This window comes from Drosophila novamexicana, unplaced genomic scaffold (genome assembly GCF_003285875.2).
Source record: "Drosophila novamexicana strain 15010-1031.04,08,12 unplaced genomic scaffold, DnovRS2.1 tig00004555-arrow-pilon, whole genome shotgun sequence".
In the NCBI taxonomy this organism is placed as follows: domain Eukaryota; kingdom Metazoa; phylum Arthropoda; class Insecta; order Diptera; family Drosophilidae; genus Drosophila; species Drosophila novamexicana.
The window spans coordinates 1,416,880-1,431,515 of NW_020825052.1; the positions used below are offsets into that span (position 1 = coordinate 1,416,880).

The 14,636-nt window shown below is 42.4% G+C and overlaps 3 protein-coding genes across 7 annotated transcripts; 2 read left to right on the top strand and 1 right to left on the bottom strand.

Annotated features, from left to right (window-relative positions):
• The first annotated feature begins 63 nt into the window (after positions 1-63).
• LOC115770506 (NADH dehydrogenase [ubiquinone] 1 alpha subcomplex subunit 9, mitochondrial) lies at positions 64-1,719 on the top strand. Its single transcript, XM_030715805.1, has 4 exons — positions 64-204; positions 302-755; positions 813-1,178; positions 1,246-1,719. Exons 1-4 carry the CDS (start codon positions 165-167, stop codon positions 1,646-1,648), a joined length of 1,263 nt encoding a protein of 420 aa, XP_030571665.1. The 5' UTR covers positions 64-164; the 3' UTR covers positions 1,649-1,719.
• A 313-nt stretch (positions 1,720-2,032) lies between these two features.
• LOC115770225 lies at positions 2,033-9,796 on the top strand. Of its 4 annotated transcripts, none has more exons than XM_030715427.1 (5): positions 2,033-3,161; positions 5,570-6,382; positions 7,408-7,847; positions 8,093-8,641; positions 8,761-9,796. In XM_030715427.1, the coding sequence occupies exons 1-5, from the start codon at positions 2,225-2,227 to the stop codon at positions 9,352-9,354; spliced, it is 3,333 nt and encodes a 1,110-aa protein (XP_030571287.1). In that variant the 5' UTR covers positions 2,033-2,224; the 3' UTR covers positions 9,355-9,796. The 4 variants fall into 4 exon arrangements, with proteins under 4 accessions (XP_030571287.1, XP_030571290.1, XP_030571288.1 ...); XM_030715428.1 differs by lacking the exon at positions 2,033-3,161 and adding an exon at positions 5,100-5,207 and having other exon boundaries at positions 8,761-9,795; XM_030715429.1 differs by lacking the exon at positions 2,033-3,161 and adding an exon at positions 5,395-5,495.
• Positions 9,797-10,194: 398 nt separating this feature from the next.
• On the bottom strand, positions 10,195-14,555 carry LOC115770227. Of its 2 annotated transcripts, none has more exons than XM_030715433.1 (5): positions 14,026-14,555; positions 11,700-11,971; positions 11,548-11,624; positions 11,277-11,444; positions 10,195-11,208 (listed from the first exon to the last, which is right to left on the bottom strand). In XM_030715433.1, exons 1-5 carry the CDS (start codon positions 14,063-14,065, stop codon positions 11,157-11,159), a joined length of 609 nt encoding a protein of 202 aa, XP_030571293.1. In that variant the 5' UTR covers positions 14,066-14,555; the 3' UTR covers positions 10,195-11,156. The 2 variants fall into 2 exon arrangements, with proteins under 2 accessions (XP_030571293.1, XP_030571294.1); XM_030715434.1 differs by having other exon boundaries at positions 14,464-14,538.
• Between the last annotated feature and the right edge of the window lie 81 nt (positions 14,556-14,636).

Below are 14,636 nucleotides of genomic sequence, written 5' to 3' on the forward strand. Positions count from 1 at the left end.
GAAGTTTGGTATTTCGATGTCAGAATTTTGGTCACACTGGCCTGCTGCTGACATCTAAGGCTGTGTTTTCATTCTTCCGACCAGCAGACTGGAAATCTGCGTGGAAAAAGTTTAATAATTGCAAATTAATTCTTGCTAGTTGGTATATAGCGCGCCACTGCAGAATGGCTGCCATAGTACTAACTAGGAACATGCAGCTGGCGAGTAAGTAGCGTAGCGAACCATTATTTGAATGCCTCGCAAAAATTATGTAATGTCTGTTGCAGTTTTCCCGATCCTAATATTAATTTATATTTTGCAGAGCATCACGGCAGCGGTGTCGTGGGTGTGGTGTGCCTGCGCAGCTATAGTGCCGCCGCCGCTCCACCAGATGCTGATGCGCCACGTCCGTTGAAGACCACAAATCTGGCTGCCATGAAGCGCGGCACAGGCGGACGCAGCAGCTTCAATGGCATCGTCGCCACCGTGTTCGGTGCCACCGGCTTTGTGGGACGCTACGTGTGCAATAAGCTGGGCAAGTCGGGCACGCAAATGATTCTGCCCTATCGCGGTGATGATTCCGATGCGAACCGGCTGAAGGTTTGCGGTGATTTGGGTCAGGTGCTGTTCCATTTCTATCATCTTGAAGATCCACGCTCCATACGGGAGGCCGTCAAGCACTCAAATGTGGTCATCAATTTGGTGGGACGTGACTATGAGACTAAGAACTTTAAGTTCAAGGATGTCAATGTAAATGGCGCAGCGCGTCTGGCCAGGTGAGCAGCTCAATAATATCCGGACTCAATTAATTTTTGTTTGTTTTGTGTTTGTAGCATTTGCCGTGATGCCGGCGTGGAGCGTTTTATACATCTATCCGCGTTAAACGCCGAGGCTAATCCCAAGGCGCATTACATCTCGGGCGGCAGCCAGTGGCTCAAGAGCAAGTATGAGGGCGAGTTGATGGTGCGTGATGCTTTCCCCAATGCCACGATAATACGTCCAGCCGATATCTATGGATCTGAGGATCGCTTCTTGCGTTACTATGCACACATCTGGCGTCGTCAATTCCGCTCGATGCCACTGTGGCATAGCGGTGAGCGTACCGTTAAGCAGCCCGTATTCGTTTCTGATGTGGCACAGGCCATCGTCAATGCCGCAAAGGATCCGGACACCTCTGGCCGCATCTACCAGGCTGTGGGGTAAGCTCAGTCCGCACTTAACATAATTCTACGCTTACTCTTTAATTCATATTATCTATATTTGCAGTCCCAAGCGCTATCAGCTGAGCGAGCTGGTCGACTGGTTCCATCGCCTAATGCGCAAGGACCAGAAGCGTTGGGGCTATCAGCGTTACGATATGCGCTGGGACCCCACTTTCAAATTGAAGGTTAAACTCACCAACTTGATTTGCCCCGGTGCACCCATTGGTGGACTGCATCTAGATCGCGTTGAGCGGGAAGCCATCACCGATAAGGTGCTGCCCGGAGTGCCGACGCTGGAAGATTTGGGTGTGCAGCTGACAAATATGGAGGATCAGGTGCCTTGGGAGCTGCGTCCATATCGCGCTGCCTTGTACTATGATGCAGAGTTGGGCGAGTTTGAGGAGGCGTCGCCGCCAAAAACTATTGAAGCGGGCGAAGAGCTGCGCTTGTTAGCCCAAACGTTGTGAATTGGAAAATCTTAGTGTGTTTATCAATTTAAATAAATTGTCTACAAATTAAACGAAGAAATAAAACTAATTTGTTTAAAACATCTACAAAATATAATCTTTTAAATATTTTTGCGTGTCTGCGCGATTTTATATTATTTTTAAAACTTTAAGCTCGCACGCCTACCAACACTGTCCGCTTTGCGGCAACATTATGCAATACTTGAATGGTGCTGCCAGATCGCGTACATCCAGCGCAACCCTAAAGAAAATCAAAACAAAGCCACATTTCGACAGATGCAGGCAACACTTGCAAACATTTTTGAGGTAATTCTTATTTCCTAGCGGCAAAAGCTTTTGCAGTTTTCCTTCAACCTTACAAGCAAGCTGTGCAGGCTGTGCGACGCGGAAAATCCGCACATCTCAAGCGGCTGAAAATTCGATTTAAGAGCCAACTTCTTTTAGGCAAAGTGAAAAAGTGCACGCGCTCAGTTCCAAATCGGTAGTTGTGTGCATATTAGTGTAAGTGTGTGTGTGTGATGGTTATTGTTCGTGTGTGATGCGGCGCGCTAACACAAAAATGGCAAGTAGACAATTATGAAAGCTGAATATACACTTCCACCGAATGTGAATAAATATTGCAATGCAAAAGAAGTAACCGTTTCTAAGAACCATAGATTGTCATACTGTGAAATCGAAGCGAGCCGCATCAATTTCATAACAGATAAATCGATCAAAGCGCAAACGTCAGTGTCCCTATACGAAAGCCCTGGGAAACCGAAAGCCTCGTCATTGTACCAACACGGTGCGGGGGTGTTGGGTGTTGGTGCTGTAACAGCAGAAATCATCTGGTGGGGTGAGCAGAAGGGAACAGCAGCAAGCGTCAGCATCAGCTGTGACGCGTGCAGCAGCATCAAAAAGCTCTGCGCGGACAAGCATAAAATTAAAAGGCACAGCCAAAGTCAGCAACTAAAGAAGAAGAAGCAGCAGCATAATTATCATCGGCGTCATCAGTATCATAATAAATTACGTTATTGTGTGCGCAGCCAAAGCCTCGCGCTATTCTTAGACTGTTTGCGCGAGTGTCCACTTATTAAGCTTGTCGCCAATAGCGACGTCAAGGACCACGCCCACGATCAACAGTCGCCGCCGCCCACAGCAGCAGCATCAGGAGCAGCACGTTTGCCGCTGCCGGCGCCGCTGCTGCGCAAATACGCAGCAAACAACGTCAACGGTTGCAATTTCGTATATAAAACCAAAATTTATGCTTTATATCGTCACGTCGAGAGTAGTGGCACGTCGGGTAAAGTGCAACAGCAACAGCAGCTGAAAGTCGGTGAGATTCAATTGCGCTTTAAAATGATATTTGCCGCTGCCGCAGCCAGCGCCAATAAAGCCGTTCGCGTGGGAACTGCAACAGTGCCGCCGCCACTGCCGCTGCCACCGCCGACGTCGCTGCCAGCTGCGCTGCGACAGGATCATCAGTTGACCATCAACAACTGTTCTCAAACGCAGCCGGGTGAGCGCATTTCAGGTGAGTACGCTTACAATCAAAGCTTTTTGTTCCCTAGTGGGTGCGTGCTCCCTCTCGCTCTCTCTTTCTCTCACCTACATACATATATACTAAATGATTATTACCGTAATGACGCTGCTGAGTTCGTTGTCGTCGCTTCGTCTCTGTCGACGCACACATTCTGTTTATTTTGGTTTAGTGCGGCATTTTCATGTTATTTATTTATATATATTTTTGCATAGGTTCAAATATAAATACATATATCATATCATATATATCATGTGGCTATAAAAATTTAGCTTTTAACAGTTTGTTGATACTTACGTAAGAGGCGACGCGATGGTTTGTTTGTTTAGCCTTCGCCTTGGCAATTAAATTAAATGCCAAATTGAATTTATTAACAACAATTGCAGTGCTTGAAATAGCTTAACATTTGGTTTGCAGCGTCTGTTAGTTTTCAGACAATTTCTCGCCAACTAAACGGCCGCAAAACTTTCCATTGCGGAGCGTCAACCAAAGAAATCCCAAGAATACGAATAAAGAAGTGAAAACGGAAAAACAAATCCCAGAAATAGCGTGATATAGAAAACACGTGCAGGCTCTCTCACAAATACACATACACAACCATTTACTTAACGAAAAGAGACTGAGAGGCGACGTATGTATAAATATTGCTTAACCGATAAACAGTAGCGCAGTTAGTGCTAAAGGGTTAGGCCGTTGGAAAGGCCGCTGCATAGGTGAATGCCATCTGCCAGGATGTACTGGAACAAATAAACTTTCCTTTCTCTATTATTTATAAAACTTCAAAATTGTAAAATAAACATGAGTATTTTCAAGATATAGCAAAAGCGAACCCAAATCAATGAGTGCCAAATTCGCTCCTGTGCAAAAGCAAAAGCTGTGACACGCACACAACGAAACTTTATCTCACTGTATGCTTTTATGCTCTATTCCACGCTTGTTTCTGTTGTGTCAGTCTTCGCTAGCTTGCCGGCTGTGTTTCTCTCTTTGATAAAAGAGAATACAAATACTCTGTGTCAGGCTTTGAAGGCCAATGACGGAAAAGCCCAGCACCATAAGCGAATGGATTAAGAATGTTTTGATATTGCATACACGCATATTAATGTAATTTGGTTTCGATTTCAAGCTGGGTGTTGGATTTCCAAATGCAAATACAATGAGGATATGTTTTCAAAAGTGCTATATCCCTGTCTGATAAAAAAACAGTTGTTTGCCTACACTGATAAAAAACACTATGTCGCATTGTTAATCCCATGGTCATACATATACATATATGTGTGTATACGCACATACATTGTCATGCACAAGCTGTAATCAATAGGCCTAGGCCTTGATAAACCATTTTCCTTCTCCCGTGGCTAGCATTTTAGCTTTCATTTCTCAATTGCCCTTTGACGCCAAATTCTATGCGAATTTGTATGGGTTTTAATCAGGCGCAGTTGAGGGGCTACGAAACGACTGGCTATTAACTGATTACGTCTAGAATCTGCACAGTGTTATGTCATTGAACCTAGAAACTCTTATCTCGATGCGTTGCTATGCCAAAAATAATAATAAAAAATTGGGAAAAATGTCGCCAATATTATTCATGTTTTTTATTATTACGTTTTCAATTCTCATTAGAAATGCGGCGGTCGAAAACTTACAACTTATTATATACATACATAATGTACGTAAAATTTTCCATTTGTCTTTGAACTTTTTCAATGTCAAGCCAAATATGCGAAATTCTTCAGCATTGGATTCAATGAGGGTTGCCAAACTTGATATATGTCTGTACTCTTCTTTTAGAAAAGTGTATATAGGTTGCAGTGAGAGGTTTGAGCAGTTGGAATCTATGTTTGAATTTCTATACTTAATTTTTAAAATGATATTCAGAAAACTATTGAAAATGTTGCCTAAGGGGATCTAGTTGGTTTTTGAACGAACATAAAAATTCATTTGCATAAAATACTAGAAAATACAAAATTAAATTTCGGCTAATGGAAATTTGTTGATATATTTCAAATAACTAAATGAATAATTGCATAGAAGAGTAGTTATGTAAGTAAATAAATGATAAGTCCAACTCAAGTTTCAGTTGAGAGTATAACAACATCGGTGAGCTTTCCCTTGCACTTACGCGTGAGAGCGGGAGAGCGCTTTTAAAGAGAGCACAAGCGTGTGTGCGGAAATGTACAAGCAAAGCATAAACTGCGATTAACGCCGACTGTTGCCGGCGGCGGCGACGGCGGCATCATATCAGCAGGTACTCAGTTTGTGCTGTCATTTTATAAATCCACGTTGCGGCGATCGGACACGGGTTCGCTCCCCTCCTAAATTAAAGAAATTGTAATGCTTCTGGAATCTTCTTCCACGCTAGCGACCCATTTGTAGCTAATAATCGAATATATTGAACATTTCAGGTACAGTCAAGTCAGTCGCATCAGCAGTTGCTGCGCCAGCTAAAGTCGAGCTAATGGAGGCCATGAAGAAATTGGATGCCGATCTGGTAGCGCTGTTCGCTACCGCCGCTGAGCCAACAATGGAGCAGCTAAAGAAGCAGCAACATCTTAACAAAGTGGAGCAACTGTGGCCGGAGCAGGAACTGCCGGAACAGGAGCTTCCAGCTGGCACTGGACCACAAGAGCAGGCCACACCGGAACTGTTCAAGCAAGTCAACGCTGTGCAGCTGCATCTGGAGGCATTGACGCTCCAGCCGGAGGGCACCAAGCGCATGGAGCTGCTCCAGAGCGAAGTGCGACCGATTTTCACCGTCGAGTGCCAGCTGTCCGATGAACTGATTAGCTCAGTGCCGCGCGGTCCCATGTTTCATATTATGCAATTCGAATCAGAGAAATTCCAAAGTCTGACCCAATGCACACGCTTCGGTCAGACACAGCAGCGTCAGGTGCAGTTGCCGTCAGGGGACAATGATAAGGAAATGGGCAGCATTCATTTTACAATTTGGTGGCGCGAACCGGGCACCTGTCTCAACGAGATGCTGGGCATGGGACGTCTGCCCCTGGTCGAGCTCTATCAGGCATCACTGCTGGAGCAGTGCAAATGTATTGCCATACAGCGACGCGATCTTCATTTAGCTAGTTTGTATCTCAAGATCAGTTTGCGAGCCGATCAGCAGTTGATGCTGTTCAAGACATTGGCCAATGGGGAGGCGCCAGTTGAAAGCAACAACAACAGCAACAAGCATAACAACAACCACAGCGCAGCAGCCGCAGGTGAATATATATGACTAAAATCGCGTGGGTGCAACCAACAAAAGCAACAACAACACCAACTACAACAACTACACAACCACAGCGACCACAACAACAACTACGACAACTATTTGCACTCTGACGTCACAATTATGATGGCCCTTCTGCTATTGCGGCTCTTTGATCTATTGGCTGCCGTTATAAAAGTGCTGCCCATCATGTTAAAATCAATAAAATTTTTCATTTTATTTGCAAAAGACCAAAACAAAACTATTATATCTCGTCTTTTTATGTTAATTCCTCAACATGTCATTTCCCCCATTTGCCACAGCTATAGAAATTATTTATATTCATATTATTGTTGGTTTATTTATAACAATACATTTTAAGTTGCGGCACAGTGGGATGAAAGGTAATGAATTCGTGGAACAGCTAATCGCCAAAGTTATGTAGATGGCGCTGTGTGCTTAACATAACAGAAAACTGTTAGATAGCTGCGCAATTTACCCATAACTGTTATATATAACATATAACTGTTATAAAGAGCGATCGTGATCTATGATTTGACAATGGTTAACATACTAAGAGAATCGAAGTGAGCTCGGAGTAATTACTGGATGGGTTCTATTCAGAAAATAAGGGCAAAGAAATGGGGTTGGTTTTCGTTAAATAGGGGTTACTTTTGTCACTTGAATCTTAACCTTATCGATTACTCGTTCATAGCTTTCATTCCGCTGTGCTTTCCCGATCCCGAATCCAATGCACTCTATCACATTCAGTTCAATTCTTTGTGTTTTGGCACACGCGAGGAGCACATGGATCCCCCGGTTCCACATCGTTGTTGCGTTGATAGACATCGACAGCGATGCCGTCAGCCATTTGAATGGTCCACGTTGAACGCGATAACGATGTGTTCCAGCAGTGCTGAATCAGTTTATATATACGATTTTTTTTAGCACATGGCAGGAGTTCAAGGTGCAACTAGTCTAGTATACGATCTACTGCGAAATCTTGTTGTTGATCTCTCCCTCTCTTTCTGTCTACAGCCAACAACAATAATATCAGTGAGAACAGTGACTCAAAGGGTGTTTCAGCACCGACGCCAGCCGCTAACAACAATAACAAAGCTACCCTGGAAATAGTCAATTTCATGGCCGAGACGACCAAAGTGCGTCTGCTGCGCGGCTACATTTTTGCCGGCGAGACGCGACAATTGTCAGCAGACGATGCCAGCGGCTGCAAGGAGCTGGTGCTGCAGCCCTTCTGGCAGTCAGATCATCTCAGCGTCCAAATGAATCCACATGGCGCTTTCCAGCTGCAGGAGCAGTTCGCCATCATCAATGATGAGAAGTTTCTGCATAGCGTGGAGCGTCAGCAGCTGCTCATGGAGATCAGACCCCTGGGTGGGCAGGTGCATCTGCCACTGCATCAATTCTATATTGCCTACAGAGATGCAACCATTACCAATCATCTCTGCAAGGGCAAGGTAAGCATGCAGTTGTCTAACTATATCCTATTTCTCAATAATTTCCTGTGGCTAAAACTGTTTGGGAATTATAACTTTGTATTGCATATTCGGACGATTCCGACTAGAAACGTTTTGTTAGATTTTCTAATTAAAAAATGGATAGCGTAATCAACTTATTAAATGAGTAAATGAAACCATTCAATAATTTCCCTAAAAACGGCTTGAAACAACTACTCACGCACTTTTCCTCTCCCAATTACCAGCTGCCTGTCATTTCCATTGATGGCTGGACGCCAATTGTGCACCCCGAGACCCAGGCACAGTTGGGTGAGCTGAAAGTGCTGCTGGCCATCGGCAGCGAATCGCAGATAGCACAATTGAAGCAGCTGCGCGGCTTTGATACGGAGAACAATCAGCAGCCGCTGCGACGCACCACAGATCTGCTGGACATGCTGCAGAATGCGCTTGGAACACCAGCTCCAGCGACTTTGCCAAAGACCGTTGCCATTGCTCCCACTGCGACCAAAAATTTTAGCTTCAGTTTGCAGATTATGGGCGCCGATGGGCTTCCCTTGAATCCGGGCTACGGGAAGACGGGCAAGAAGCAGGCCAAGCGTCAAGCGGCGGCAAAGCGTTTTCCGCCCAACGAGCCGCCCAGCACATATGTGACCTTTCAGGCATTGAGCTGCAACTCGCAGACGTACAAATCGCATGAGGGCTTGGTCTATGCCACGCCCATTGTGGAGCATTCGACGTCTCCGCAATGGCACAGCAAATTCCAAGTGGAGGTGGACGTCGATTATCTAAGCAATGTGAGTAGAGAATTTCAATATTTCAAATTTCCGTTGCGGTTCAATCGATCTGGCAGCACTACGTACCCGTTAAGTTGGCTGCGCCTCACTAATACGTTTCCGTTTCAATCCCCATGTAGAAACTCTTCATTCTGAAGGTTTGGAAGAAAACAGCACTAAGCGCAGGCACAAGCACAGAGCCGACACCACTTGAGGATGCCATTATCGGATTCGCTGCCTTGAATCTTAGTCGGAGCAGCAGCGACGGATTTCCCAGCGGCTGGCACAACATTGTCGACTTCAATGGACGTGTCACGGGCGGCCTGCAGGTACATGTCCAGCCGCTGCAGCCTGGCGCCGCCTCTGCTAATGTGGACAGTGCCATAGATCAGTTTGAGCAATCGCTGGAGCTACGCCATCTGCAGCTCGGCCAGGCCATAAAGCGCAAGTTTACGGAATTGGAGCAAATATCGAATAGATTGCGTACGCGTCTGGTGGATGTGACAGGCGAATCGCTGCAATCACCGCAGTACGATGTGGATGCGGCCCTGGACAATTGGCAGCCGGACGAACTGCAGCAGTGGCACGAGGATGATGAGCTGGTGGCCGATTTTGAGCGCGCATTGCGCACACCAACGCCACCGCCTGTGGCCACAGAGGATATGGCTGACTTGGCATCCAAAAGCACTCCCACACCCACCGCACAAAATGAAGCCGATGCTAGCAAGGAATAGCCCAGGCTTAGGCTCAATTTAGTGGCACATCAACTTAGTCAAAACACTTTTTTCACTTTCTCTCTGGATGTCTACGAAACAGGCTCAAAAGTAGTTATATGATCTTTAGATAACCATATATATATATACAATTATATAAAACATAGTTATATATGCTCTCATGTGCTGTACTTAATTATGGCAAATAATTTGCCTGAATTCAACATTGGAATGGCTGTCGAATAGCAAGAAATCAAAGGTGATCACGTGGCGATCGCTTCATTAATTTGTCAAAAAGAAAATTGAACAAACAATTATTGAAATATTGTTTTAAATCAACTGTGTTATTGAGCATACCCGACAGCAGTTATCAGATATATTTAAAAGCGTTAACCCATATTACTATGTATTAGTTTCGAAACTGTGTTAATCACCTAAGTATTTAGTCACTATTACTTAATACAAATTAAATGCTATGCAAAAACAATTAAAAAACTGACTTTTATTTGTAGTTATAGAAAAAGTTTCTAAAGCTGGCAATTTAACGTATGTTTTTGAATTTTTATGGTGCTGCCAGATCGCTCAACTAATAAAGCTGCCCCATCGAAGTGCACTTTTATTTCCTGCTTCCTTTTAAAGATCAGTCAAAGGGAAGCTTTGCATCAAGTAATATATACATATATCCTTTACAGATGTGTATGACTTGCATATCGTATCCAAAAATAGTAATAATTACAAATTCAAAATATTTCTAATCTATATTATGAATAAAATGTAATTATTTCATCATACAACCGATAACCATTTAAATTATACTTTGTACGCAAATAAAATGTCGTATAGATATGACGAAAATGGCAAATAATTGTTTATTAGTCATTTGTTGACATTAAAATTGAATTTTGCTTAAAGGAAAAAAGTGGAGTTCGATATTCATATGTCGAATTGTGCAGTCATTTGCCATACAAAGCAATTCTATATATTGGCATTAAGTTCTCTTCATAACGTCTTCTAACTCAATCAACAAATGCATTTTAAGGGTTTGCTTTTAAATACATATTGAAAAATATTTTTAATATAAAAACGGTTACATTCTTAGCTTAAAACTATTGTGTAAGTTTATGTGTATTTCTTTTTTTTCGGGGTAGCTGCCTGCCTACCGAACTTTTCAGTTTTCACTTTTATATGCTAGAAAATTAAAACATGTCTGATGCGAACAAAAATTATGATTGTTATATGATTCAGCTACAATATGTCTAGATGAATATATATATATATGTGTGTATATATACGTATATATATGTGTGTAAAGTCAAAGTTCTTAGAATGCATTGTTTTTGATGTTTTTTCTTTTGGCGAATGATGATTGTATAGTTGTCTAAACTTTGAACGCACACTGAACACAGAAAATAATCTTGATATTTTCAATCGCGTTTCATTTTGCTGTTTTCCATGTGCGAACCTAAGTTTAGTTCAGTTTATGAAGGTGGTGTTTTTTCTTATAAAAAACTGTATAAAATTGTTGTGTATATAGAAAAATCTGTTGAACCCCTTGCCTAGGCGTTATAACTTGTTGCTTAGAAATTACTACATAGTTATGCTTATGTATGCTATTATATATGTAACTATGTACCTATGTATTTGATGAATAGGTTTAAAATTATTTCGTGTTGTGTGAGCTGGAATACGTTTGGCTGGCTATTGACACTGCTTCCTCAATATATGGAACGTTTCATTGTTCTGTTTTTCGTTTCGCCTGTCGATTTAATGGTTTGATGTGCATATTGTTGATTACAAATTGTTTTTATTGTTTATGGTGTCTTTCAGTCAATGACCACACGGGTGAGGAGTATGCCGCGCTTGCTAAGCCACAAGCTATAAATAAAAAAGAGATGTTTTAATATTTTAAAAGCTTGCGATAATATGAAATGATTATATTTTACCCAAAGCCGGCGCCCAGCAGCAGCGAGAGGACATTAGTGACCAGCAATGAGTATAAAATTTCGCGGGAGAACAACGAGTTGGCGCCCAGACGCTTTAAGCGTATGGAATAACCCGAGCTCTTCTTCTTCTCCTCCTCATCATCGTTGGAGCGCTCAAATTTCCAATCTCTGCAACAAACATATCAACACAAACGAATGAATTAATGAAAAAACAATACAAGTATATACAATAAAATGGTATATAATGTCTTTATATAATAAAGTTGCTCACTTTGGTGGCTGCTCATCGGCACCGCGATTCCAGTTCTGCAGCCAGTCTCCATTATCGGTATTTTGTTTATCGCCATTCTGTTTCGGTTGTGCATATATAATTAGTTCAAGTGCCCACTGGCAAGGCCATTTCATTTATTTATCTGCACTCACCTTAGTCCAATAATTGATGTACACATTTCGCAGCTCATCATCCGGGCACAGCTCCGATTGTGGACTGTTTGGCGGACTCTTGGGGCTGTCTCGCGGCGTATCACGGCGCGAACTGGCCAAGGACACGACACGACTGGACTGATTTGATTCGCGTTGCGCCTCGCGCAACAAACGCAAATATTCCTCGCCATTACTGAATGGCAGCGGTGTAATTCTGTCGGGACTCTTAATGCCAGCCATGGCAGCTGTTGTGCTCAGTTCAATCCAAGATTCTGTAAGGTACAACAAGGGAATGGATGATATTAGTTAAGTTTAAAAGAGCCAATGCTAAGCACACAAATTAAACATTGTATTCACATGCATGAGTTTAGCTTTTAACTGGCGGATTTAACGTTATTTTAATTTTAATCATTAACAGCCGTGCCGCTGTAATTAACAGCGACCATTATTTTAAGCAGTTGCACATTCATAGAATTGGCAGAATGCCGCAGAACAGGTTTTCTATGTTTTTGTAATTAACAATAAATACGCATTGGCTTTTAATTTTTATTGTTTTTTTTCTTAGCGCAGTTTTTGTTTGCTCACAAATACTTGGCAGCACTGGTAACGGCTTGTTTTGGCTTTTTACTTCAAGCTTGGCAGCACTGCGCCAGCGTGGTAGCAGAAGCTGCCCCAGCTTAAACTGTTTGTTTTGGCTCGTTTTTAGCTGGCGTCTGGCAGCACTGTCCAATATTTCAACAGTTGAGTGTGGAGAATAACCGAAAAGCCGCCCCCATTGTGGTTGTTTGTTTGACTATGATATGTATGTATATTTATATGTGTGTGTGCGAGCGTGCGCCCCCGTTGATAAGGTAAACAAAAAAAAAAAACAATTTCCGTTTTAGTATATTACACATGCATGTTTTGTTGTGTCTGCTAGCGCTATCAACAAAATTTCATTTTCAACTAAAACAGGCGACGATCGTGGAAGATTGCAATTGAAGAGCGTGCAAACTACATGAGACTGTGACAGCAGCTGCTGATAATCGACAATAACTGTTCTATGGTTGTCAATTAATTACGCCACGGGCTAAAATGTTTACACTCACGTGGCAGACCAATCATGTTGATATATGGACAAGCAAAACTATACTGAACATTTTGCTGAGAAACTTTCACAAATTGCAAACAAAAAAGCAAACTCAAAAATTAACAGGTAGCTGTCGGGGTCTTGCACAGGTAAATCAAAATCGAAACAATAACAAAGCTGACCCATAAACAGGTTCCACTGGGAAATGGTAAAACCAGCGAAAACAAATAGGTGCAATAAGGGTAGCAAAGCAAAACATGGCTTGCTGACTCACAGCACGTAGGCAAAGTGCGCGACTCTCGACTCTCTTGCTGTCTCTATCTATCTCTTTTTCCCTTTAAATGTGTATGTGTGTGTGCATCATGCGCAGCTGTTAAACCCTGATCCGAGGCTGTCAAGCGTACAGCCCAATGAACCGCCTTTTGTTGACTCCGTATAGGTATTGGCGCTCAGATTCGCTTGCATTTATCACATATACATATATGTGTGTGTATATAAGCTATATATGTAATACAATTTTACGTTTTTGATAATGAGCTCCAAGCGTCGCACACAAATTGCGGCTAGGCTAAAGTCGCAATTTCTGGACTATGTGAAAATACAAGAACACAAACAACAAGTGACAAAAGGCAAATGCCCTCCTACAAGCGCTTTTAAGCGAAATTTTGCATACACACTCATTCTCACATATAGCCAAAGAGCCGCGTGACGTCAATTAGGCGAAATAAGATAAATATATAAAGTGCAACTGTAAATAAAAGAACGCGAGGCGCGTATGAATGGGGCGCTAATCCCAACTCTTTCGTTAGTCTCCTTTGTCTGCTTTCTGTTTCTCTGCGGCGAAGTTGAGAGTCTTTGTTGTTGTCATCGCCTGATGAACGGCTGCTGCGCAAGAAAGAAATACGTATAAACGTAAACACACATACATATATACGTAAGCAAAACAAAACAAGACTGGCAATAACAAAGTGGAGCCTTGAAACTGTATATGGGCAAGTGCAATGGAGATGTGGTTACAGTTACACCGATAATATGTACACGCACACACTCGCACAAAATACATACAGGCACAAACAAATCAAATCAAGCAACATCTATTTTTAACTATACACAAACAATAATAACAACAACGCGTCATACCAACAGCACTGCATTGTTATTATTATTGACAAATACCTACACACAAACATCGATACAACTTCTATGTGTGTATGGGTGTGTGCGCTTGTACTTGTGTATGTGTGATCGCAAACTTACCACCCAGCAAATCTTCTGTCGATTTTGGTGTCGTAGACATTTTGTTTTTCTCTGTGTATGTTATTGTACGCTACGTTCGTACAGCAGTTTAAATTCTTTTGTTAGTTTGTTTTTTGTACTAAACACGTCGTCTAAAGATAACTCGTTTGTTGTTATTGCGGCGTACAAATAAATTTATGCAGATTAAACTAAACTTTTTGCCACAGCGGCCCTTGTATTGCACATATGTATTTACGTGTATGTCTGCGTATGTGTCTGTGTCGTGTAAGTGTATGCGTGAGAATATGCGTTTTACTTTTTACAGTTCCTGTTCCGTCTGCACTGTTTGTGCTTTTAGCTAAATGTAACAGCTGCTGCTTTTTCTATGTTTGAAGGTTTAATTAATAATATGCGCTTTCTTTTAGTGCAAGTATAATACACAATTTTTCTTTTACGCACGCAGCAAAAAACCTAATGCGTAGTTCAGCTAAAGCTGCGGGATGCAGCGAAAACACAAACGGTTCGTTGAAAAACACGAAGATGACTGCCCACAAGCACAACAAAAAATGCGACAAGACGAAAACATAAATGAAGCGAGGAAGAGGAAGAATACCGAACTTAACGCAAACACG